A 26845-nucleotide genomic window follows, 5' to 3' on the forward strand; every position below is an offset into this window, starting at 1 on the left:
TCTTAAAAAAAAAAAGAAAAAAAAAATGAAGCCAGCAAATGAGCCCAGATATGCATTGTTTTGCTTTGTTTCTTCTTGGCGTGATGCTTGGCCATACTAGCTAGGAAAAGGTGACTAGGCCGAACTTCATGACTGTGAGATCAGATTCCTTCCTGTGTGAGAACTGGCAAGAGGTTAGTTTGTTTTTTGTTCTTATGACATTTCCTTTTTGCATATTTTTGATTTTTATTTTTTTTAGAGGCAGGGTCTTGCTGTGTTGCTCAGTCTGGTCTGGACTCGCACAATCTTCCTGCCTCAACCTCCCCAAGTGATAGGATTACAGGCATGAACCACGGAGCCTGGCCCTGTGACATTGCTGATCGTAATTTTTCTACCTGTTAAAGCAAACGCTTTTTTTGTCCCTACAAAAAAATTAAAAGTTAGCTGGGCATGGTGGCACACACCTGTCCCAGCTACTCAGGAAGCTAAGGCGAGAGGACCAGTTGAGCCCAGGAGTCTGAAGCTATGGTGAGCTCTGATCATACCACTGCACTTCAGCTTGGGCAACACAGCAAGACCTGTCAATAAATAAATAAATAATAAATAAAGCAAACACGTTTCCTCTCCAGGCGTATTTGCTTGTGTGTTCTCACTTCTGGTGATGGTGCTATTAGTTGCTGACAAGGCTCTTCCATTACTTTGTTTTTCCTCATGATGTTCTGCCCTTTATTTCTTCCCTGTTTGTGTGTGTGTGTGTGTGTGTGTGTGTGTGTGTGTGTTTCCGGAGATAGAGTCTTGTTCTGTTGCCCAGACTGGAGTGCAGTGGCGTGATCTCAGCTCACTGCAACCTCCGCCTCTTGGGTTGGTGCAGTTCTCCTGCCTCAGCCTCCTAAGTAGCTGGGATTACAGGCATGCGCCACCACGCCCAGCTAATTTTTGTATTCAGTAGAGGTGGGGTTTCACCATGTTGGCCAGGCTGGTCTCGAACTCCTGACCTCGTGATCTGCCCACCTCAGCCTCCCAAAGTGTTGGGATTACAGGTGTGAGCCACTGCACCCAGCCTCTTCCCTGTTCTTGGCACTTACTTTTATGTCAGGCACTGTGTGTTTTTAGATCCTTTAAACAAGCACTCACTATCAAATAAGTGAGGCTCAGAGAGATTAAGTAATTTATGCAAGAATATATCCCATGGAAAGTAAATATCCCATATTCATTGTCATGTGTCTCAATGGCGCCTCTCACCATGCTGATTCATAATAACGGAGTTGCTATCCGGGGAAAGTCACCAGCAGTTTCTCTTCTTCTCCATGCAGAGTTCCATGAATAGGCCTTACATTTGCTTGGAACTGGGGGCCGGTAAGCTGCTTACACTGTAATCTACCCTCTATCCAATAGCTCCTAGCATTTTCCTGGTATAATAGTCAACATACTTTATTCAGTGTACACCATGATTCAGGTTCTTAACCCATGCTAGCAGGTCTAACATGGGAACAGACTGCCTTAAATGACGCTGTTGAAGAGCTAAGGGAGGAACAGGGTGACCACAGTCTTTATTATCTAATTTCTATGATTAATGTGAGTTTTAAAAAACATCTGATATTAATTTCATTCAACATATTGAATAAAAACGTGCAACTGTTAGGCTTTCATTGAAGTTATATGAGCAGTAGGACCTTGATAAAGGAAAGGCACGTGGAAAGAAGGAGTAAATTTAATAAAGACGCTGTTTGGGTATGATGCATAATTTCTCATGACCATGGTACCGAGAATTTAATTTTCAAAAAGATACAGAGGAATATTTTGCAAAAATAATCGACACCTTTTCTAAAATATCTAAAAGCATTGCTAATCATAAGCTTTAAATATTAATAAAAGGAAAACATACTGTGTTTGGTGAAATATAATTTATAATAATTTTTTTTACATTATTTTATATCTTACATTTTGTATATTATAATTTTATATGATCTTTATATTATTCACCTATCTTAAAAGGTAGATTTTAAATATCAGAACATTTTCAAAGAAATATTCCTAAAATCCAGTCTTTGGGGTGAGTGGCATGGTTCCTTGCTTGAATGAGATGACCCATCAAGGTGCTATTAGATAAATGTCATCAATTAATCAGCACATTTTTGGGAGTCCTTGAAGTACGTGCTTAGTGAAAGTACCGGAAAATCCAAAAAATTTTGAGTTAGAATCCTTGCCTTTCAGGATCTAAGAGTTAAGTTGGGGAAATACAACATATTTGCAAATTACCTTATAGTTAAAGGCAGTATGGACAAGCTACTTCCACACTCTCTCATTGAATTCTTCACAAATGGTCATTCATTCAACAAGTATTTATTGAGTGTCTGCCCTTGTGAGGTCCGTAGAGCTCAAAGGTGAGCTCAAAGGTGAACTGCACGTGCATCCTGCCCGTAGGGAGCTGAGCAGGGGACATGAGCCCTACAACCTTAACTCTAGCACAGAGGGGAACGCGAATAGAGCCATGCAAAAGGGACAGATACAATAAGGCGACTCCAAGGAGAGATTAATGATTTTTACCTGGAGAAAACAGAGGTGGTGTCACCTTTTTTAGATCTTGAAGTAATTTGGATCTGGAGTTAGAAAGATGGAGGAAAATGTCTTTCCAGAGAGAAGCAACTCTGCCTAAGTAGAAAGGTGTAAGGCATGGAGTGGCTACAGCAAGCGTGGCTAGAACAAAGAATATGCGAAGAGGACACACGAGGGAGAGCTTGCAAAAATATATTGTGGGATATCTGTGACTAAATATAACATTCACCTTTAGAGTTCATTTCAAGTTTGATAGGCACTAGAAAGCCATTTGGAGTTTTCTAGGAGTAAACCGACATGTTCAGAGGTATGTTGCAGGAACATTAAACCTGGTGACTATGTGAGGTCTGACTGGCCCATCTATAACTCACTCAAAGTCATTATATCCAGAACTTTTTTTCAATCTGTGTATCAGTGAATTTGTCTAAAGCGAAAGGCTGCTGTGGCTGTTCTGGTTGTTCTTTTGTGGATCTGCCCAGCTGTGTTAGATTCATAAATCCTTTTGTAGTCTCCAAGTCTAGACCCTGTCCTTTTTCCTTGTGTCCATTTGGAACCTTGGTCACAAAAATTTCCCTCGGTATTCAGTTGTTCTTTATGTGAAGACTTAAAAAGTGCCAGGTACAGATCTTCACACCTGCAGTCTCAGTACTTTGGGAGGCCTCCGCGAGAGGATCGCTTGAGCCCAGGAGTTCAAGACTGGCCTGGGCAGCATAGGGAAACCCCATCTCTACAAAATTATATTTTAAAAAATTAGCTGGGTGTGGTGGCACATGCCTGTAGTTCCAGCTACTTGGGAGGCTGAGGCAGGAGGATCACTTAAGCATGGGAGGTAGAGGCTACAGTGAGCTGTAGTTATACCACTGCACTCCAGCTCAGAGAACAGAGCAAGACCTTGTCTCAGAGGGGAAAAAAAAACTTAAAAAGAAATGTTCTCTCTATTTTCAGTAACAGAAATAAAATGAAAAATAGTAATGTTTTTCATAAGCAACCTTTTGATCTTAAAAATACTCTAAATCATGCAGCTGATGATGTTTCCCTCTTTGTGTTGGCAAGTAGATTTATTTAAAGCCAGATTTATGTTCCTCTTTAAAAATGTATAGTACTATACAGTAGGTATTTTGTCCGCTAACCTTAAATCTGGCTTCATCTTATCTTTCACATTTATTTTTCTTGTATTCTATCTTTATTTTTGGTAGTGTTGAACTTTATCTTGTTATACTTTATATACTTATTCTATCTTGAGTAAATTGGTACAGATAAATACATGCTCCAGCTATTTCTTATGTTTTGTAAGCCCAAATCTATAGAGCTAGCATTGACCCTAACTGAATCCTTGGATTTTGCTCCTGTTTGTGGTCTGGTGCAGAATTTAAATTTCTGGCCAGGCCAGGCACAGTGGCTCATGCTTGTAATCCCAGCACCTTCAGAGGCCAAGGCGAGAAGATCACTTGAGCTCTAGAGTTCGAGACCAGTCTGGGCAACATAGTGAGACCTTGTCTCTACAAAAAATTTAAAAATTAGCCGGTGAGGTGGCTCATGCCTGGATCCCAGCTACTCGGGAGGCTGAGGTGGGAAGATCTTCTTGAGCCTGGGAGGTCAAGGCTGCAGTGAGCTGTGATTGTGCCACTGCACCCCAGCCTGGGCAACAGAGCGAGATCCTGGCTCAAAAAACAATTGAAAAAATTTTTTAAAAATTTCCGGCCACCTACCCTATATCATTCAGACTTTGCATGTATTCTGTTCCACCAAATTTTAGATTGAACCTAGCTTTCATCAGCTGGATTTGTTTTATTGGTAGCTCTCCTGATCGTGTTGTCAACTCAAGAGGTTCCAGTAAACACAGCACACTGCTGCACTAGCCTGGGCAGCCCATTGGCAAGAGCGTGGATCCTTGTGTGGTGTCTTGTACGCTGTGAGTTCTCAGCAGACACTTACAAAATGAAGACGTGTACCTAAGGAAAGCCGCAGCTGCTTATTTTTGAAACCTTAATGGAAGTTTTTCCCAATGGTTATGTTTTTATTTAGGAATAAGAATTCTAAATTCAACATATTGAAACATGATGATAATGGATCTTAAAATCATTTCTCTTTCAGTAACAGTGTTCTTCTCCATAATGCTTTATTTTACCATTTACACAATGCTTTCATCAGTGACTGACTTAGCAGATTCCTGGAACATTAAGTCTAGAAAATGTACTTGGGATGAATGGCTAAGTGCGTGATGAATAAATGAATGAGTGGGTGCATTTCATTGAATCCTTACAATTGCACTAAGACCTGGATGGGGCAATAGTATTTCTCACATTACAGGTGAGAAAACTGAGGCTTACTATCATGATGTCTGACAGAATCAGGACTTAAATTTGTTATTATAACTTCTAATATTCTGCTCTTTACATAGTATAATATCTAACATAATTTCTTCTCTATAATATAATATTCTTTCATGGCACCATGGAGTCATCTGACCCATACCACTGCTTCTTTTTAGGCAAAGTCTTGTTACTTTTTCCTTGGAAACATTCCTCCCTGTTCTCTGTTTCTATTCCATTGACACCAACCTAGTCTAGGCCCTCATAACTGTAGCTTGTTCAGTCATGCTATCAGCAGCTTCTGGAAATGTACCTTAAAAACATCCATAGAGATTCTAGTCAGATACACTGATGCTAAGGAAGACAACTCTAATTAATTATATGAAACATGAATAATAAATCTTTCATGAATTTTAAACTGTTAGTTTCTCTTTTTCTAACACAATGACAACTGTATGTGCCATTCCCTCAAAAGCTTACTTCAGTCTGAGATTTGGACAATCAGAATTTTTCATGAACACCAAAGCAATAAACCAAGAAGGATTCCTGCAGTTTCTGGTATGGGAAATTTCAAGAATACAGAGTTTCTATTCTTGAAGTTCCCCATATCAGAAAATGCAAGGAAGTAGCGATATTTTCATATATTTAGGTAGTATCTCTAGCCCTCATTACAAGAGTGAGAAATTATTCATTGTTAAATTATATGATATGGAATATTAGGGATCATTAGAAACATGTAATATTACTGATGTTATATGCTATGAGAGGAGTTACTTTTATCATTGTACCCTGTAAAGAGGTTTGATAATATATATTAAAACAATTACATATTATGTATTCATTTCATGCAACCTGAATTACAGTGTTAAACTGTACTATTTGGCTTAACAGTCACTGCCGGAGTTCACATCGTAGATGGAAGCTAGTCCTTGTGTTTCCTATTCTTTTTTAATATGTGCATTTATATTAATAGCATGATTTAATACATCACTTGAAAATTATACTGCCTTTTGAACTGCATTTAGTCCAAAATTGACATCTTATCTGTGTGGAACCATAATCAGTTTAGCATTAAATTAAAGAGTCATCTATCTGTTTGGTAAAATGTGGTCTTCGTAAATTCTAGCATGTCCAAAGCTAGGTAATGAGATGGAAAAGTAGGTCTCAGATGTTACATTAATTTGTGAATTTTAACTTATGACTTATTAGCTTTATGGAATTTTCTAGCAGTTACAACACAGCATTCAAAACACAGTGTTTATGTTTTGAAGTTGCCAGACTCTTTATGATTCTGGTTTAAAACAAAAATATTTGTATCACTGACATAGTGGCATGAGCCTATCTGGTCACCTATGACTGACTTCAGAATGTAGTTACACTGCATACTGTGAAATTGGAAAATCTGTTCTGTGTGTGTTCTAATGGATGTGACGGTCATTAAGTATATGAGTCTTCTGACGTTGTAATCAGAAGTGATTCAGTCTGTTAAGTACCCATGAAACAACATCTGCTTCACAGAGTGACCTTCTGCTAAAGAATACTTAGCATCTATTAGTAGATCATAGTGCAGATCTGCCTTATTTGAAATGCACTAAACTAGAGTAGTCTACTGCTGTTTAGCAACTAGCTTGTAATAATTTATTGCAGTTAAATAAAGCTTAAAAAAACTCCATTAAATAATTATAGGGATTATATGCATTTCGAAAACCTTTGTGTTCTACTGAAATTACCCATTTAATTTCAGGGTTGGTTTGTTTAAAAAAGCTGAAATGTGAAGGCACATTAGGGGAGCTGTCAGATGCTGTTTTCTGTAGGTGTTAATAAAACCAGATGAAAAAAAAAAATCTGAAACAAATTAAAACCAAAAGCAATTTTGCCATCTGTTGTATATTAATTAGAACTTCGTGTATCAAGGGTAAACTTGCTCTTAGAGAATGTCACTGAACACCCGCTTAATAGAATAATATGCAAATTTATTAGGTTATAGATTTATATGCAGTTTTTAATTCTAATTCACCTGCAGTGGATCCCCAAGAAATTGGTAGTGTGTATATACATACATACATATATATATATATAATGAGTTCTCTTTCTTTTTTTTTTTTTTTTTTCAGAGCAACCTGCAAACAATCAAGGCCAGTCTACCCTGCAGCCCTTGCCACCTTCCCATAAGCAGCACTCTGCACAGCATCCTCCATCCATCACTTCTCTCAACAGAAACTCCCTGACCAATAGAAGGAACCAGAGTCCGGCCCCGCCGGCTGCTTTGCCCGCCGAGCTGCAAACCACACCCGAGTCCGTCCAGCTGCAGGACAGCTGGGTCCTTGGCAGTAATGTACCACTGGAAAGCAGGTAACATCTAAAATTTAAAAGTAAGCTAGCCCAACCCTTTTCTCACCAAGAGAAATTTACTATCCTTACATATTCTGATGTGGTGTTTTGGGGTTTTGTTGTTGGGTTTTCTTTTTTCTTCTCTAAGAAGCAGTTCCAGATTGTTGTGATTTTTTTAGTTGCTGGGTTAGTGAACGTGCCCATTCTTTTCACACGTTTTGTTGCCTACAAGAGATGAGGATAAATTACTTCAGTGAAACTTTCCCTTACCACTGTTTTTTTTTCTTATCTACACATTATCAGGCGTGTGGAGAAAAGGACAGAGATGTAAAATGTTATTCTCAGTTGCATGTAGTTTGATTCAGTGGACATGTCTAGCATCTTCTTGGTTCTAGACTTCTGTACTTTCTCAGACTATATTTTGTTCATTACATCATATAATCATAGTGGAGCCCCAAGTATAACACATAAGCACAAATCAGATGACAATTTGTTAAGGATATTGTAGTTTCTTGCAGTACGAGGCAGATAGGACCTACTCTCTGAAGTTCCTTGCAGGGTTATTTCCTAAGACAATCCATTCATCCTGACACAGTTCTATTAGGAAATTTTTCCCTACAATGAACGGAAATCTCCATCCCTGAAACTTCCATCCTCTGACTGTAACCGTACAACTAGTAGTCTGCAACTATACAAAACAGTTTTGCCCTCATTCATAGATGATGGCCCATGAGCTTCTCAGTCTTCTAGAGGCTCCAGCAGTTTAGTGGTCCTTCTCTGTACACATAGCATAGTGTTTCATTGAGGTTCAAAGTTATGACTTCTCGCAAAGGCTGGCTGACAGGTGGTAATCTGCTCATACAAAAGTATAGGTCAGCAAAAGCTGTATTGAGCTAATCCATTTCATTATTCAGGATCTCCTGGCATATAAAATTTCGCCTTCTTTCTTTGGACAGGAGCTTAACAGTCACTGTCTCCTTTGTAGTTATGTATTGCACAACCAACAGTGGTGTCTTACTTTATTGGTCTTCTGTTGGCAGCTTTGCGGCAAGGTTCCCCCAACGTTCCTCTTATTCTTTATTTCTTCTCTGACCCAGGGTTTCCGTTAGGCTTGGAGAAAAAGAGTTATCGCCATAGAAAAGCCAGAAAATAGAGAGCTCTTGACACCTTGAGAGACTGTCCCCCAAAATGTCCTGCCCTAGAGCTTATGGTTAACATTTGGATTTAAATTAGCTTCGGGGTGAAGAAAGTGTCTCACAATGAATACATTGCTATTTCCCACCATTAGGTGTACAGTCTCAACCCATTCTGCCTTGAGGATGAGCTAGCAGGAGGTCCTCACAGTTAGTTGTCAACAATAAAAGTCTTTCTGTGTTTTCTTTCACTCTTGACCTAAGAACAAGGTTCTAAAGAACTCATCTTTTTATCTATATCAGCCACGAGTAGTTGAGTTTTATTGTTTATTTTGTATTATTGAACATTCTTCTGGGAGAAATTAGGAAGATAAAGAACAGGAAAAATAGGCAAACAGATTTCTCTTCACTTAAGACACAGAGTCGTGTATACAGATTTTTTTTTTTCCTGAGGTTATTAGCACAGACCTAAATTTACCCAGTGTAATTAATTAGCACACACTGAACAACTAATCAACACCGATTCACTATTGTCATTTGGAAAAAATTTATTAGGGAAAAAGTAATTTTCCAGTTGAGTCATCAAATTGAATATGGATAATTGCATTGTAGTTGACAATAATTGTTTTGACAAATATTTATGAAATATGTCAAATTAAATCCTCAGAAACGTGTTTAATTTTAGTGATGTTACAAAACACAAAAGCCTCCAAAACTGTCAGTAGGAGAGTTAGCATTCCATGAAACCGTGTCTTACAGTGAATTTGGAATAATTTTGAGAAGAGTAAGATGTGTTCTCGTTATTCGTCTTATTGCACTGGAAATTTTGATTGATGGGACTTTAAAGAAAGAAAGTAGTTGGTTAGAAGAAAATCCACTGTAGCCATATGTGAAATTGTAGCTGGTTTCTCTATATTCAGACCGTATAAGAAATCACTCCCATGCTGAGTAGTTACTGAGATTTTCTTCCATTTCAAAGTAATGCCATTAATGAATCATCAGTGGAATTAATATTATATAGTTTTATGAGTTTCAGGGAGGAAATCAACTGCTGATATGGTCTCACTAATAAATATACAGAATAATTAATGTAAAAATTTGTTGTTATGCTAACAAATTTTAATCTGCAGTATGGTTTTGTTGTTTTCTCGTTATCCAAAGTTCACATCTTACAGTGTTGCTAATCAAAAGAAATGATATTTCAACTTGCAGTACTCAGTGAGTGAAGCTAAGCAGTGATGTGAAAATCTCACACTGTACTGACACAGTACTACTGTGGTTTCTTTAATAGTCTCACTTGGTTGGAACTCTAGAGGTGAAGAACCAGTCTTATTTATCATTGATTTTTCCTTTTTTAGTTAAGGTTCCCTATTGAGTATGATTCTCAGACTCAGTTTCAGCTATATTAACAGCTTTATCCAGACTTCTGTCTGCCTTTAACTATTTTTTAATCTGGTGTATTGTTTCATCTTTGGCAATTATTTCAATTTATATGTATATATATCGATTTTGCTAATTCTCACTTTTTCTGAAACTGCCACTTAAAGGTTATAAGCTATGAAGTATCAAATTCAGTTACACATCAATAAGAATCTCTATATTTTTCTCTTATTTCCTCCCCCTTTTCTCTTTTCAACACAAATTGATAGTAATTGGTTACAAAATGGCATGTAATAAACCTTGAAAATCTCAGTGATTTGTAGACTTACAGTTTATGTGAATTGCTGGAAAAGGCATAAAAGGATTTTCTACTTTGTCCTATATGTTTCAGTATAGCTATCATTTTGATTTATTCAAAAGCATTCTTTTTCACCAGGCAGTTTCTTGCTTCCATAAAAATGTTTATTTCCTTTCTCTAATGAATTTAACATTTGCTCCTGCTGCAGACAGTCAATATGATTGTGTACTGTACATTCCCACTCAGTGAATATAATACTTCTGGTCTGTAATCTCCAGTGACTTTCAGATCTCCTAGAATCACACTGAGATCCAAAAATGCCTTTGCAGTTCATAAGCATCTCCTTATTATGTCATCATTTCCTATTAACAATCGGTCCCTGTGTATAATACCAAGTGCTTGCTTATAATTTTCCTGAAAATTCCTTTTCTTTGAACTCACTATTTGTTATACTTTGGATCATTCACTTTTAGGGCATTGGAGAGCCTATAACTTGCCCTTTGTTTATTTTATACTTCAGCTGCTTCAGTATGTAATAATAGCTGCTACAAGAATACAGAGCAGCTGAGGAAAAGCTTAGAATTGGCCCAGTATAGCAGCAGCACTTAAAGGTATGGTACAGTAACTCTCATTGAGAAGCCCTGTCCTTCAGCAACTGTAAAGTTAATTGCCTGCAAGTTCCTCATTTATATACGTGAATTAAATAGCTTAGTAGTTACCTATTAGATGTTAACAAAACGGTTCATTTGTAGCCGTTTAATAAAAGATTTATTAAAGTCTTGTTTTATTATGACGCCTACTTTGGCATGGATAGTTCATTAGTTATGTTCCCATAGCTTTTTACCTTCTAGTTCAGTAATGCTTTGCTAATTATTAATGTATGAAATTGCATATTAAATTGACTATTAGTGCATTTTTTATTTCAATATTGAGATGTCTTGAGCCGCATTAATGTGAGATCAATTGTTAACATTGTTAAAAAAATAGAATACCTAAACAGAGATATTGTTTACTAAACTAAGATATTATACTTTTTTCCCTTTTTATCTTCTTTAAAATGGTTGTAGGGAAAGTGAAAACAATCATACATTCACTGGGTCTGAGTCAGCCTTGCTGACGTGTGTCTGCATCCTATACGTGGTAGCTTTCCCGCCCCAGAGGAAACCTTTCCCAGCTGAAGAATTGTACCTCCACCCACTTACTGATAATTAATTAACTACCATTAGTGAGGCAGTAAGTAGTGGAATCCTCCATAATTAAAGATACAACTTCAAGTAAAATATGCCTGGGAAGGTAGCTTGATGACTAAGGTTGACTGACTGATGCTGATGCCATATGCTTTTGTTAAAGATAGCTTGGGGAGACACAAGGGTACCTGTGGGGAAAGGGAATATTACTGAATATGGAAAAGAGGTCCAAAAATGAAGAACCTAAGGTTACTGAACAAAAATTTCAAAATTGGACCTGGGCCAATGCTAGGAAATTCTTAAAGTTTCACCATCATCATTTATTAAATAAAAAAAAGAGAGAAAGTCAACTTAAATTAGATACTAATGAATAGTAAAAAATCACTTGGATTCTAAGTCTCTTAAAATATGGCACCTTTTATAACTTAGTATTTCTTAAAAGGACTGGGAAGGGATATTGTTTATTTGTGAGAATGGGAAGAAACACGAAGAGGGAGATATAAAGTACAAGAATTTGCTGTGTGCTGTTAATACTTAAGGCCTATTTCAAGCCCTGGCTAAAAAAACCTTTGTCTCAGAGAGGGGAGGATAATTGAAGAAGCTATTGTAAGCTTAATTCAGTGCCTGAGCTCTGTGGTGACCATATAATTCATTATTAAAGCCACGACACTTGCAGAGTGAGAAGGGGCCGTATCAACAGTTACCCTGGAATTGCAGCATAAACTGATAGCTGTCCCAGGCAAAGAGGGACGTGTGATTACCATACTAAGTTTTATTTCCAAGAGTAAAGTTCATTTTAAGTCCAAATTTTCTTATGCCTTAGATAAATAAGAATAAGAAATGAAACGAGAAAGGCAGGTTGAATGCAGGTAAGGCTCCAGACTTGAACATTTCCAATAGTTTCTATTGCTAACTAAGAGCAAATATTTAAACTTTTATTGACCTCCTTCACAGAAAAAGCTATTGGCCTCTAAAATATGTAGCTCCTAAAATAATACATAAAATATTTGTCTTAATTTTCTTCTCACAGTTTCAAGAGAACATTTATCACAATATCAAGAGAACAAGAGGTAGCAGGCCGGGCGTGGTGGCTCACGCCTGTAATCCCAGCACTTTGGGAGGCCAAGGTGGGTGGATCACCTGAGGCCAGGAGTTTGAGACCAGCCTGGCCAACATGGTGAAACCCCGTCTCTACGAAAAATACAAAAATTAACCAGGTGGGGTGGTGGGCGCCTGTAATCTCAGCTACTTGGCAGGCTGAGGTGAGAGAAACTCTTGAACCCAGGAGGCAGAGGTTGCAGTGAGCCAAGATCGCACCACTGCACTCCAGCCTGGGCGACAGAGGGAGACTCTCTAAAAAAAAAAAAAAAAAAAAAAAAAAAAAGGTAGCGTATATAAAATGTGGTCCTGGATTTACTCAAAGAATAAACATCCCTGTGTCTCCAGCAGCATTACAGTTTGGGTTTCCAAAACCATTCTCTTAGGCTGAAGTAGAGGCTTCATTCTAGGAAAGTTTGAGATAAAGATTCAAAGATGGTTATTAAGATAAGTGAGAGTAAAAGCCTGATTTTTTAATGTGAGATTATTATTAACCACTTGTAATGCCATAGCCTCAACCTGATTGTTTAGTGGACATCATGCCAGTAATTGAAGTGCAAAAGAAGGTTCTAGACCAATAGCAGCTCTCAAATGAAGGTCATTCTCAGGAGTCAGTATTGATATATATTCTAATTAAAACCTAGTGGATATAGTAGGGATACAAATCACAGTTTAGCGTCATGAGAAAAGTATATGCTGTGGAGACCTGGTTTTTAATCCTGCATCCACCATTTTCACTATCTATTTAAATGTGAGGTCAGTTTCCAATGCAATAATAATATCTCCTAAAAATAATTTATAAGTGTGAAATGAAATAAAGTGAGTAGAGCACGTGGCACATGCTAGGTGTTCCATAAATGTTTTTAAAATAATGACCAAATGGTAATAGCAACCATTGTGAAGGGCACCCCACTGGTTAATACCTTTCATCATAAAGTGGCTCTCGTCTCTCCAAACAATAAGAAAAGCATTTGTCTTAACCAGGATATTTTTGTCTAATTTATCTTTATGTGTTAGGTAGGCTAAACATAAAATTAAACCATGGTTAATTTTACTAGATTAAAATCTCTTAGTTTTCTCACTCTTCCCGTCGCTTAACAAAAACTAGGTGGATTTTTGTAGGTAGGAACCCCAAGTCTGTTCATTTTGTTCTTGAAAAGAAAAAAAAATCTTCAAATAATAATGAAAGGCAACTATTCATATCCTTGAAACATTTAATTAACTAAAGTAATAAATGTTTGGAATGAATCAATAAAAGCCTTCGTAGATGCATTGTCTTCACATCACTCAGAAGTGAGACCCCAGTTTTATTTAAGGTATTGAACGCTTTAGAGTCTTTTGTGCATGATAAAAGTACTGTACAATAGAGTGGGAGTGTTATTTTGTTTAATTGGAGTGAACCAGTTTCTTTTTAATAGCAATTAAGACACCAAGAAAGTATGCATTAATCATTTGCTATAGGCCTTAAGTGATATTGAAAGCGTAATTTCAATAAATTGCAAATACTGTATATTCTGATAATGTTTGGCTTTGGATAACCGTAATCTATATAAAATGTTCACACATGATCATCTTAATTTTCATGGTACCTATAGAAATGAATTGTTAATTACTTCTAACACATTTTGAGTCACACTTTTTTGAACGTGAACAGTGTAAAAGGTAATCTGTGCCATTACTCTGGTCCTAGTCAGTGATTGCGATTAAGCCATTATCTTCATCTGAAAATGACCTGTCATTCTAAAGCACTTCTCTTCCTCTCGAGCAACTGTTTTGTGAGGCTTTTTAAAAATCTTCTTACCATTCACTAGTATTGTCTGTAAAAGTATGTCTCAGTCCTCTTTACTTGTGTATGTGTATGTATTTGTACATATGTATGCATACATATTTTATGTCCACTTGACATCATTGCTACCTGGTGATTTTATTTTTTCCTGGAATCAATTTGTATTCAATTTTTTTAAAGATTTGATTTATTGATTGATTTTTTTTTGAGACGGGGCCTTGCTCTGTCACTCAGGCTAGAGTGCTTTGGCACAATCACCGCTCCCAGCAGTCTTGACCTCCCATCTCCGGTTCAAGCAATCCTTCTGCCTCAGCCTCCTGAGTGGCGTGGACTACAGGCATGGCACGGTGCCCAGCTAATTTCTTAGTTTTTAATTATTATCATTTATTTATTTGTCTACTCGCTGCTTGGCGTTTATTTTCCGCGAGGTGCGAGGTGAAAAGTTACAGGTGTCAGGAGAGCTCACGTGCGCTGGGACAGTGAGGAGGGCTGTCTCCTTTTTGGTGTTAGCTGTGTTGATGTAAAAGAGCGCCCTGCTTGTCCGCTTGCTGCAGCCGCCTGGTCTGCAGGGTCCGTGGGGGCGGGGAGGGGCTCTGGCGGCCTAGCGCCTCCGCAGGCCCGGGTTTGGGGGTGGCCGCTCAGGTCAGGGCTGGGACCCAGCACTGGCTTTGCTGGACAGGCCATCGGACTGCCTTCTGGGACGTCCCCAAGCCAGGCCATAGGCGGTCCTGCTGCAGGGGTTCTAGGAGGTCCCGGGTGCTCTGCGGACCATAAAAATACCATGGCCATGAAAGGAGCTCGCCCGCCAGTGACCTGGGTCAGCCAGGGGCTCGGGGCGGCTTCCCTATGGCACTCGGTGCTGCCGCAGGAGCTGCTGCTGGAAGTGGAACCCAGTGCAGATAGTAGCCGTGGGTGGCCCCAACCAAGAGGCTGGAGGGACCGGAGAGTATGGCCCATGCTCTTGCTTGCAGGCTGGTGGGACCTCGGTGGCAACTCTTGGGGTTGGGGCTGGGGATGCTAGGCCAGGAACCATTTGCAGAGGAGCCTGCTGGGAGGCCACTCCACGATGGAAACGTGCACAGGGTAATTTTTTAGTTTTTTAAATTTTTGGAGAGACTGGGTCTGCTATGCAGTCTACCCACCTGGGCCTCCCAAAGTGCTGGTAGTAAAGGCGTGCCACCACACCCAGCCTTAATTTTAAGACTGTGTTTTTCTCTGGAATTTCATTCTCTGGTTTCATCACCAATTAATATACATCCTGTCAAAGATAATTGTGTATCTTTTTCTGCATTCCTTTATTTTTTCCTTGACAGGCTTTTGCCTGCTTTCTTTCTCCACTAATTTCAAACCTGAAGTAAAGTCTGTTTTCTATTACACCAGTCTGAGAACTCTTTCTTCTTATACTGTAAGATTAAATTCTTGGACATGCAATTAACCAACTAAACTTAATCAATTCTATTTGATAACCCCTCTGATTCTGCTGTAACCTTCTTTATGCTTTCTTAGCATCTCACTTCATATTCTGAACCACTTGAAATACTGCTACCAGAAATTGTTCCAGTTACATCTCACAGTAATATAATATTGCTACTGTCTGGTCATGGTGTGTGGGAAGAAGCATTGGTTTGGGGGACAGGCGGATCTGGATTAAAATCTCAACACCCTACTAGCTGTGTAACCTTGGCCAGGGTAATTATACATTCTTATCTTGTATTTCCATAAAATGGGATTGTAATACTTCACAAAGACTTTATAAGGGTTCATTAAGATGTCATGTAAAGTACCTAATGCTTCAGTTTCTTTGCTTTTTATTCTTTTCTTATGCTATGTGTTTAAAGGAAAAATAATTCATTTATAACTACAAAGGTAAATTGACATCTACCAAGGAAATAAAGATTTGATAAAATGCAATGATAGCTACCAAGAACTTACATGTTAATTAATTTTTGTGACAATTAGGTAGCTTTTTACCTTTGCAGATTTTTTGACAGTAAGAATAATCACTAAATCCTCAACTTAATTGACTTCCTAACAGAGATAAACTATGAAGTAAATATTTAAAAAGAGAATTTGTTTTAGAAAAAACAAATGACTGTGATAATACGTAACGGTGATAATATGGGAAAGAAATTCTCTGAGATAGTGGTGTGTTAGAGATAATTCATAAAATAAAGCCCAAATGCATTCATTCATTTATGCAGGAAATATTTGTTAGTCTTACAGTATACCAATATGAAAAACTCAAGTTTGTTACAAAGGACCTGTAGATGTTTTGCCTGCTTTTGAAAAAGATAGATTCTATCCCAGAGCAAATTTAAGATCATAAAGATTATCTAATCTGGCCAAGTGTGGTGGCTCATGCCTGTAATCCCAGCACTTTGGGAGGCTGAGGCAGGTGGATCACTGAAGGCCAGGAGTTCAAGGTCACCCTGGGCAACATGGTGAAACCCCACCTCTGACAAAAAATAAAAAACTTAGCCAGGTTTGGTAGCGTGTGCCTGTAGTCCTAGCTATTCGGGAAGCTGAAGCAGAAGGATCACTTGAGCTCAGGAGCTCCAGGCTGCAATGAGCTATGATCGCACCGCTGTCCTCCAGCCTGGGCAACGAAGTGAGACCCTCTCTCTATTTTTTTCTTCCAAAGAGCTGGGATTATAGGTGTGTGCCACCATGCCCAACTAATGTTACTTTTTTTTTTTTTTTTTTTGAGGTAGGGTCTTACTCTGTTTCTTAGGCTGGAAGGCAGTAGTATGATCACAGCTGACTACAGCCTTGACCTCCTGGGCTCAAGCAATCCTCCCGCCTCAGCCTCCCGAGTAGCTGAGACCATAGGAGCATGTCACCATGCCCAGTTAATTTTTTTTTTTTTTTTTTTTTTGTAGGTACAGGGTCTCTCATTATGTTGAACAGGCTGGTCTCAAACTCCTGGGCTCATGTGATGCTCTCGCCTTAGCCTCTCAAATTGTTGTGATTATAGGCATGAGCCATCACATCTGGCCTTATCTTCTTTTTAAGGCCCATTGAGATTTAGTAATTGGCCTGAGGTCACATGACTAGTTAGTGGCAATACTCAGCTAGATGACAGGTCTCCAAATATAAGTTCATTACCTTTTCTTGTAATGATCTCCAAAAAATTTTTTATTACATTTGACAGGAAAAAAACAAAACCTCAACCCCCAAATATGTGTATTTATTACATTTTAAATTAGGCACATGTAGCAATTTACTAAGCTTGTGCCTGTTATCATACACAGATAAAAAATTGAAAAGATGAACTAAAACAATTTTACAGAATTTTATTTCCACTTATTCATTTAATGTTGTATTTAATTATTAAATATATATTTATAATTATTAAATATAAGTGAACTTTATTTATTAAATACTAATCATACCATAAATATTTTTCAATTCTAACATTTATGTAAACATTTGTGTTGAAATTTGGTTAATTTCTCTGATGTCTACTCTGATCGTCTAACAAGCTAATCAGTAGCTACTACATTTTCACATTTTAAGTAAATAAGAGCAAAACCCACTAAAATATGAGTTAGCAGACTTTTAAGCAGTTTAGAAAATAAAAAATTGCTATAGATGACGTACATTTATTTTGCAGCAAAGTCATATATTGATGGGACTATTTCCAAATGTAAATTTTCAAAATATTCTCTCAGAACTAAGAATTTCTTTAGAGAAGCTATACTGTCTTTATCATTCTTGAACACTTCCTCTACTTGGAGGGACAGATTATTGATTTTTTCAAAAATATATTCGTGATAAGATACTTTTGACAGCCACTTGTCACCATAGAACGGGTCAGCAAAATTGAACTCTTCTCCTTTTTGTATATTTAATTCATCTTTAAGGTTAAACTCTTTGGGTGTTTTGCTGTGAGATACCTTGTTAACCTTTATGTAGTTAAAAAAGATTTTCAGGCCAGGTGTGGTGGCTTATGCCCGAATTCCCAGCATTTTGGGAGGTCGAGGTGGACGGATTACCTGAAGTCAGGAGTTTGAGACCAACCTGGCCAACACGGTGAAACCCCATCTCTACTAAAAATACAAAAAATTAGCTCGGCATGGTGGTGGATGCCTGTAATCCGAGCTACAGGGAAGGCTGAGGCAGAGGAATTGCTTGAACCTGGGAGGCGGAGGTTGCACTGAGCCAAGATTGCACCACTGCACTCCAGCCTATGCAACAGAGTGAGACTTGGCCTCAAAAAAAAAAAAAAAAAAATTCAAGATTACACCACAACTCATCCCAAAACATTGTGCGGAATATCGTATTTACTTAAACACACACAGAGTTTCAGCAGAAAGTAAAAGATGACAGCATCACTGTCAACTCCTCTTCTCCTTTTCTCAGGATCCTCAGACATTAGAGACCCTTCCAACAGAAAGACTGAGTATAGGTTCCACTATCATCAGTGCATAAAATATTATAAAAGCTTAATATCTTTCTGATTTTTAGATAGGAGAAAAATACAAGTTTGATATGTAATTAAATAGAGTTTGAATACCTTATTATCTCACTAGTTTGTTTTGCATATGAGTTAAAATGCATACCTGATATAAAGACTGCATAAATTTAGAGGCCAGAAGGACCTGGCTTTGCCTGCTCCTTCTAACCTTTGACAAGTTCAGTAAGTCTCAATTTCCTCTTCTTTAAAAGTAGATTCTATAATACACGCACACACACACACACACACACACACACACACACACACTCTGTGGGAATTTTGTGAAGTTAAAGTATGATAATATTTTCTTGGCACCTGGCAAATAGATGTTCAGTAAGCTTCACTGAAGCCCTTTTCACTCTTTGAACTGATTGTTTTCTGCCTTGTTTTGTTTTGTCATCCATTTCTTGTTCACTGTCACATACACATCAGATTAGTGACTTACTAGAATGCCATCAACAACTCTCAACTCTTACCGCCGGAAATTCTTTTATTCTTCATAAACTTAACAACCACCCCTGAAATTCTTCTCCTGATCTAGCTTACGCTTCCTTTCTTGTATTTATAGAAAGAACTTTAGTGAACAATTTTAAGCATAGATGGCCATCAATAATTAAATGAATTAATAATTAAATAGATGAAGTCTTGTCCAAATAGCACATAGGAATTTTAACATGGTCTTTTTCATTTCCATTTAAATTTTAATATATTTAGTGTGTAATAACTGCCAACAATAGGCATAATTGATATATTAAAACATGTAAGAATATAGTACAGATTTGTATACTTGATGACACGGATACTTCCTTAAAGTAACCAAAACGTGAAACAAAGACTGTAAAGCTATTTTAGTCTTAATAATGGCTAAAGATTTTTTTTGTATATTTAGTCCTGTTGTTCAGTTCTTAACATTCCCAAACAAAACTTATGATGTGATTTAGTACTTGGTTGTAGACATGTCTAAGTTAAAATAAGTCATAATAGAAACATTTTGCTTCATATTGTAGTCCTATACATTTTATATAGCTGTGGTTATACTTAAATTGTATATAACTCTCCCGTTTACTTAAGACTGTGAGAAGTAAGTGTGAACGGCAGTACAGAACTCACAAAAATATATTTCCCCCAGTCTTCTTAACACTCTCTAGAATTTTAGCTCCCAATTTTCAGAGCTTGGTTAACACACGTAATGCTATACTTACTATGAACATGTTATCATACTCATTATAATTATAAATGGATACAAAGGCAATTGCCAAAATGTGTAATTACTAATATATTCATATTGCACATTTTTATATAAAATAGTAAAACCATTTTTTGTCTGAAAACATATTTTGTGCAATTACTAATAGGTCATATTAATTCAGGTAGCAGCAGTGAAATGTATCTTGTTTATAAGCTTTGCATTTAAGACATTTGTCTTGCAGGGATCACCTCCTAATGTGAAAGTTTTCCAAAGATAATAGCACATCAATTCAAAAGTGTAATAGATTTGAGACCACAACATGCTATCAGCATGAAGAAGTAGTTTATCAGTCTCACTAACTCACGGTGTCACAGCTAGAATCATTACATATTTGTTCTTTTGTTTTCCCATCAAAATACATAGTTTACATTATAATGTTGGTTGCTTATTTTCTTATTTAAACTGTTTATTTTTAAAATGCATACCAGAATTAATTTTGGGTAATAATAGAAGAGGCACTTTAGTGGGAATCTAAAATATTTTCTTTTTATAATTGCATAGTATACATAGTATATTACTTGCTATAAAACATTTATCATTAAATTTATAGTATTAATACCTTTATATTAGAAAGTCCATTTTGAACAAAATGGCCAATTTTTAGAAAATTCACACACACATAGACATTTACTTATGTGCCTTTCCTAGAATCATCCTTTTTAAAAGTTAGCAGAAATCCAGTGATCAAAATTCAAGGAAAAATAATGAATTTTAGTTTATTACCGACTTACTAGGAGTATATTTTATTATTTGTTACTTGTTAGCTGTGTCATCTTTTTAATCAAGCCTTGAGACAAGCCTTTTTATTTTTTAAATCCCATTTGCTCATTTTTATTTTTTTAGTTACAGCTTTTTTGTCAAGTATAAAGCTACTGCCAGTGGTCACCGAAAAAGTTAATTAAAAAACTAGTCCTCCTACTACTTTTTACTTTCCTCATACCACTTAATTACTCTTTAAGTTCTCCTGCACACACTCTCGAAAGCATGTTTTAAAATTATTTCTAAAGGTTGAAATAAAACACTTTCTCTTTAACTCTAACAATGAGAATTCAGTGTGGTGTATTTTTTTCAGTTACACTGGTTTTTTTGCTCCCTCCAACCTCAGTAAGACTTCAGTTTCTTCACGTTGTTTCACAGATCCGAAGCTACCATTGCTGCAGCCTTTTTGAGAGTATGGCGGGCGTCCACTGCAGCCAGCACTGGGAGCATCATCCTGATTGTCACTACTTTGTCCTCAGCAGTTTCAAAGAAGGAAGAGTTAGGGAAAAGGCATGTTTCTCAGAAAAAAAAAAAAAAATATATATATATATATATATATACACACACACATATATATTTCTTCTCAAAATAGCAGATACGTAAAGTGAAAAGAGATTATATTTGTGTATGTGTGCTTACCCATTACATTTAAATATTTAGAATTGAGTTTTCAGAAGAATCTCTGGTAGTAGGTAAAGAGAATAATTAGAAGTAGCTCTTTTTTTAATAGAAATTTTCATACAGGTAATAAATTGAAACAGGTTTTTAGAGGAAAAAAGAATATATAAAAACTACCCCAGCCAGAAAGGTTGAGAGTGGAGAAATAGTACTCTGTCTGTGAAGAAATTAGTGAAGCATTTTGGGAAGTTGTAAATGCCCAAGGTAAAGTATCAACTAGATTTACATGTGGCTCAGAAATCCAAGTATAGAGTCCCAAGAGAAAAGGAAAGAGAACCCCTTAGCCAAGGTACTTGTAAAATAAGATGAGTGCTGATGAGTGGTTTTAATGCAAATGGAAATGTAGATATTATGAAACATAAAGAAGACCCAAAAGGAAATAGATGCTGGTATCTCATTTGGAGATGAAGTAAAAGCCAGTACACAAGGTAGATACTTAAAAGTAACAATGACATTAGAAAGGGTAAGGGAACTGATTAGGGAAAACTTAACTAATAGGTGAAGTTGAAAGGAAAGAATTAAGAAAAGGGGATGTTGAAAGTAAAAAAAAAAAAGAGTGAGATGACATAAAGCAATGAAAAATGTTTAAGCCATTTGACTCTGAGATCCAATGGATTGAGCGTTGTGTAACTCATCTGTTCTAAATTGACTACTCGAAGTGAGCTACCAGCAGTGACTTTCTAAGCAGGTGTCTTGAATTGATTTTCTGATTCGTTATACAATCTTGAAGGGAGACTTGAAGTTAACCTTAAGCTAAGAAACTGATATCCTAATACCTTACTGCAGTGATTCTCAGAGTGTGGTTCCTGGAGCAGCCCCATCAGTTGCTGGGGTTTCATCCCAGAACTACTGTTTTAACAAGCCCCCCAGGTTACTCTGATGTAAGCTAAAGTTTGAAACCTACCGCTTTAATGTATGGAATGGTCTCTCAGTTGCATTTCTGCTCATGTTGGTGTTCTGACCCTTTACCACAGCAGTTCACAAGCCCTACCAAAACCGGCGCTTCCATATCAGTCTTGTTGAACTGTTTTCATGTAAAAGATAGGTCACTGCAGAACACCTTTTGCAAGTTTCTGCAGAGGCTCGTGTGGGTGGGCTTCTCCCGGAAGATTCCCAGCAGCCTCTGCGGTCTTTCAGTTCAGGAATCTTACAGAGCTTCTGAGGGCCAGCATCCTCGGCTGCTGGAGAATTATTTCCAAATAGCTAGGCATTTGAGCAGAGTGAATAACTGTGCTAGATGTCTCTGGATGTCTATTGAGAATCAGTTGCCAGAAGGTAAGGAAAATAAACAGGAACCCAGCCTTGAGTAAGAATGGGTAATTTTCTATAGGGGTTTTTTCTTTAGTTTTCTGTTTAATAGCTGCCAGAAATTTCCTATTCCTTTCGTCATTCTCTAAAGCACATTATTTAAATAAACTATTTTTTCAGCTTTTTAATTAGTTTTGAACACATCGCTAAATATACATTTAACAGATAATCCAGTTGGCTTTGGAACTTAAAATTCAGAATTTGGTAGTGAAAATCCTAAAGATTATGATAAAAACAGGTTTTAAGCATTCACAATGCGTGGGTAATAGTTAATATCATCTTTCAGATACATTATTTGTTTCAAATACATACTGACATATTTTGGGCTGATTCTGTGATATTTAATAAATGCCCAATTAGAGACCACAAGGAATTAAGTGAGTAATAATAGGCACTATGGAAGGTAACACACACTAACAATTAAGTGTTATGTATTTTTACAGTACTTCATCTTATCTTAAAATGAACTCTAGGCAAACCGCCCATTGTCTTGATATCATCAAGTGACTAAAACTATTTTGAACTCAGTAGTTAATTTTAGCCTTCATATATTTCCAGGTAAATTTAATCCACAAGTGTGGGATTCATTTGCTTTAGATCTGAAAATGTCATTTTGGAAAAGTCGTTTGATGTTGAGGAAATCTTGTGAGACCTTTAATAAGCCTCTTAAATCCAGAAAGTTATATTTTGCCGGAAGGAAGAGCAACCTATACCTTAAAATTTCCTCAGCTCTTAAGTGAGAACTTTTGGATATTGAAAAGGTTGTAAATTTGGCCAAACATAGCCAGTCTTTCTTATTGACACATTGTCTTTGAAATCAAAACATCTAATTTGAAGAAAGCAATCTATATTCTAGATTACTTTTTATTGATTTACCTACATGTGTCAGTAGAAAGCAGGACATCAAGGGATTTTATTTAATCAGGTCACTTTTAGTTTAATGTAAATGATTCTCTTTGTCCAAGAAAGAATATAAGAGGAGGAAAGCATCAACATTTCCTGTGCAGTAGTGCCTTTCTCCCTATACGATATAATAGATGTTACTATACAACGTAAGTATTTTTCCAGGTGTCTGTATGTCACTAATAAAAGTTTCAGCAGTGCCTCAGGGACAGAAGCTGAGCACTGACTACTACACTCTCTTTATCCTAATTATTTGCTCTGTTTGTTAATCTCTAAAAATGTTTTTAACACTATATAAAACATTGAAGAAAACAAACTATTTTCTATGAAGATAACTGCTTATGAAGTTAATCTAATTCGAATTTATTTCATTCAGTATTACACACTTTCTTTTTGATTTTTATTTTCTATGCTAATCTCCCATTGAGGAAATGACTCAAACCACTTTGAATAATGCTATAACACATTTTCCAGGGATGCTTTTCAATTAGGTCCCTATAATTTCTAATTTATTAAACTGTATTCTTGATATTAAAGATAAAATGATTATATTAATCCCCTGAACAAAAGACCAGTATTAACACATTTTTCCTAGTGACTCCTATAAGCTTTCAATTTAATTATGTATTATGACTTATTTAATTTTGTTAGCATCTTCTAAAATGAGCTTTGATATATTAATATTACATATGATATAGAAAAGTACATTCAAATTTCCTTGATAATCTGATTATCTTGCCACTAAAAATCTTATGATGGTAAGTTTTATGGTTATTACTTTGAAAGACAAAATCAATCAAAAAGTAAACAGCTACTAAGGAACAAAGCATGCCTGCTAAGAGATGGAGTTTAAAAAAAAAAAAAAAAAAAAGCAAAACAAATCATAAGAAGCAATTGTAAGTGGCCTGAGATAGGAGACAGAAGTTTTGACTGAAAAATAGAGGTGATTCAGTATACTGTGCGGGTCCAAAATTTAAAACATGATGTTTTCATTTGAGGGTAAAAAAAAAAAAAAATTGAAATGAAAATGTTATTTTTGCCTCCGCTAAGCAGATTAAAAGAAGTTGAGGTATAAGAACACAGAACTTCTCTGCTCAGCAATAAAAGAAAAAGAAGAGAAAGAAATGTTATAAAGGAAAGACTGCAGGATCCCCCGACAGGTTGACTACTCGGGGGTGGGGGTTGGGGAGCAGGAAAGAAGAGTAATTAAAAATTACCCAAAGCCTGGCAGTTAGAGAGACTTAAAAGACAGAGTTACTAAACAGTGACCTAGAAGGCAGGGATGGGGACAGCAAACAAGGTGAGGAAATTCAGTCAGTGTGCAACGTGACCGATAGAGGTATACATCATGGAATGGGTTAAAAATAGGAGCTAGAAGGCCAGGTGCGGTGGCTCACACTTGTAATCTCAACACTTTGGGAGGCCGAGGCAAGCGGATCACGAGGTCAGGAGATCAAGACCATCCTGGCCAACATGGTGAAACCCTGTCTCTACTAAATATACAAAAGAAATCAGCTGGGCGTAGTGGTGCGCACCTGTAGTCCCAGCTACTTGGGAGGCTGAGGCAGGAAAATCGCTTGAACCTGGGAGGCGGAGGTTGCAGTGAGCCGAGATCACGTCACTGCACTCCAGCCTGACGACAGAGCAAGTCTCCGTCTCAAAAAAAAAAAAAAAAAAAAAGCTAGATTAGAGGTAAAAGCTAACATCAAAAGGTTACTCTAAAGCCAGATCAACAAAGAAACAAATCTTTCAACTTAAGACGACATAAGAGCAACTATTAATTGCGCTTAACGTAGAGTCATCCTTCCTATATATGTTTTAGTTTCTACATAGCATTACAAGTTAATGACGCAATGCAGTTCCACCGTTCTTGTCTTCTTGTTGTTGTTGTTAAATAGAATCCCCCTCAAGATTCCAGAGCCACAAAGCAACTGTTAGTGTTCAGTGACCTTCTGCACCAGCTGTCTTTTGGGCTTTGAAATTGATTTTCCTCATCTCAGTCTCTGATAGTCTCTCTTCAAGTGTGTTTCTCTAGCTCATCACCAGAGTGAAAACAGTGGCACAAATAGCTGAGGAACTGGAGGCAGGCTCCGTGCAGGGCATCATTAGAAACATCAGAACAAAAGGTGTGCTCTGTGTTAAAAAGAAGCCGCCGCGGCTGCTGCTTTATTGCTGAATACAATGGGGAATATTCTCACAGGTTCACTTTTTTTCATTCCCAAATATGGTCTGAGAAGTAAAGAAAATTTCTGCCTTTATTCTACAAACCTCATGTGGATGCCAGGTCAAAAGCATATGTTTTTGATAGTAATTTTTGCAGAATTTTTTATGTGTGAGAAGCATATTCCCAAAGCTGTATGACTTGGCAGAGTCACAGGATGGGAAGAGACTAATGACACACAAAAATGTGTGCTTTATAGAGAATTAGGTGATGATAATTTCCTTGTGCGGAAGCTCACTGTCTACCCTCCATATAGCTGAATTTCAGTATTCCATTCCTTCGTTAAATATTTGTAGAGTCCTAAACATAAAGTAACCATTGTGTTGGACCTTGAGAGTGGGTAAAAAGAAGTCCTTGGGCTTAAAGACACAATCACAATATACACTTTGGCAGTGTTTGATACAGTGCAATGAAAGAGCCATTGTTGCCCTTGGAAAGAGGGTGTCCTTTCTGAACCCCAAAACTAACAGAATTATACCAAATCTGAGACCAAATATTCTCTGCTGTGGAAAATATGCTGACATAGATCATAGTGATGTCTAAGAGATTTTTACATGTATATTTTCACATATCTATTTTGAGGCCTAATTTTACCTGAAGGAGTCAGTCTGCACAAAATGACACCATTTGTTTGTAAGTAGTTTCAAAATACATCAGTTTAAACAATCTTTACTAATTCTTTCTTTACTTACATACTAGAAAGTGATCTGAAAATATCAAAGACTGGTGATTTTATTTTTTGATTGATTGACTGATTTTTGAGACAGGGTCTTGCTCTGTTGCCCAGGCTGCAGTACAGTGGTGCAGTCACAGCTCACTGCAGCCTCAAACTTCTGGGCTTAAGTATTCCTCCTGCCTCAGCCTCCTGAGTAGCTGGGGCTACAGGTGTATGGCACCATGCTAGGCTAATTTTTAAAAGAATTTTTATCACGCCTGTAATCCCAGCACTTTGGGAGGCCAAGGTGGGTGGATCGCCTGAGGTCAGGAGATCGAGACCATCCTGGCTAGCAAAGTAAAACCCCGTCTCTACTAAAAACACAAAAAATTAGCCGGGCATGGTGGTGGGTGCCTGTAGTCCCAGCCACTTGGGAGGCTGAGGCAGAGAACGGCGTGAACTCAGGAGGCAGAGCTTGCAGTGAGCCGAGGTCGCACCACTGCCCTCCAGCCTGGACAACAGAGCGAGACTCCGTCTTAAAAAAAAAAAAAAAAAA

General features: G+C 37.2%; 1 protein-coding gene across 6 annotated transcripts in view; it reads left to right on the plus strand.

The window, feature by feature from the left end:
* The window catches only part of TENM3 (teneurin transmembrane protein 3), a 1044221-nt gene that overhangs the window by 842943 nt on the left and 174433 nt on the right, over positions 1-26845 (plus strand). For all 6 annotated transcript variants that reach the window (XM_058436908.1, XM_058436909.1, XM_058436910.1 and 3 more), the window contains one exon: positions 6962-7199. In XM_058436908.1, coding sequence (XP_058292891.1) covers positions 6962-7199 — 238 coding nt within the window. The remainder of the gene's footprint in view (positions 1-6961; positions 7200-26845) is intronic.

This window comes from Hylobates moloch, unplaced genomic scaffold, assembly GCF_009828535.3.
Source record: "Hylobates moloch isolate HMO894 unplaced genomic scaffold, HMol_V3 SCAFFOLD_3, whole genome shotgun sequence".
Classification (NCBI taxonomy): domain Eukaryota; kingdom Metazoa; phylum Chordata; class Mammalia; order Primates; family Hylobatidae; genus Hylobates; species Hylobates moloch.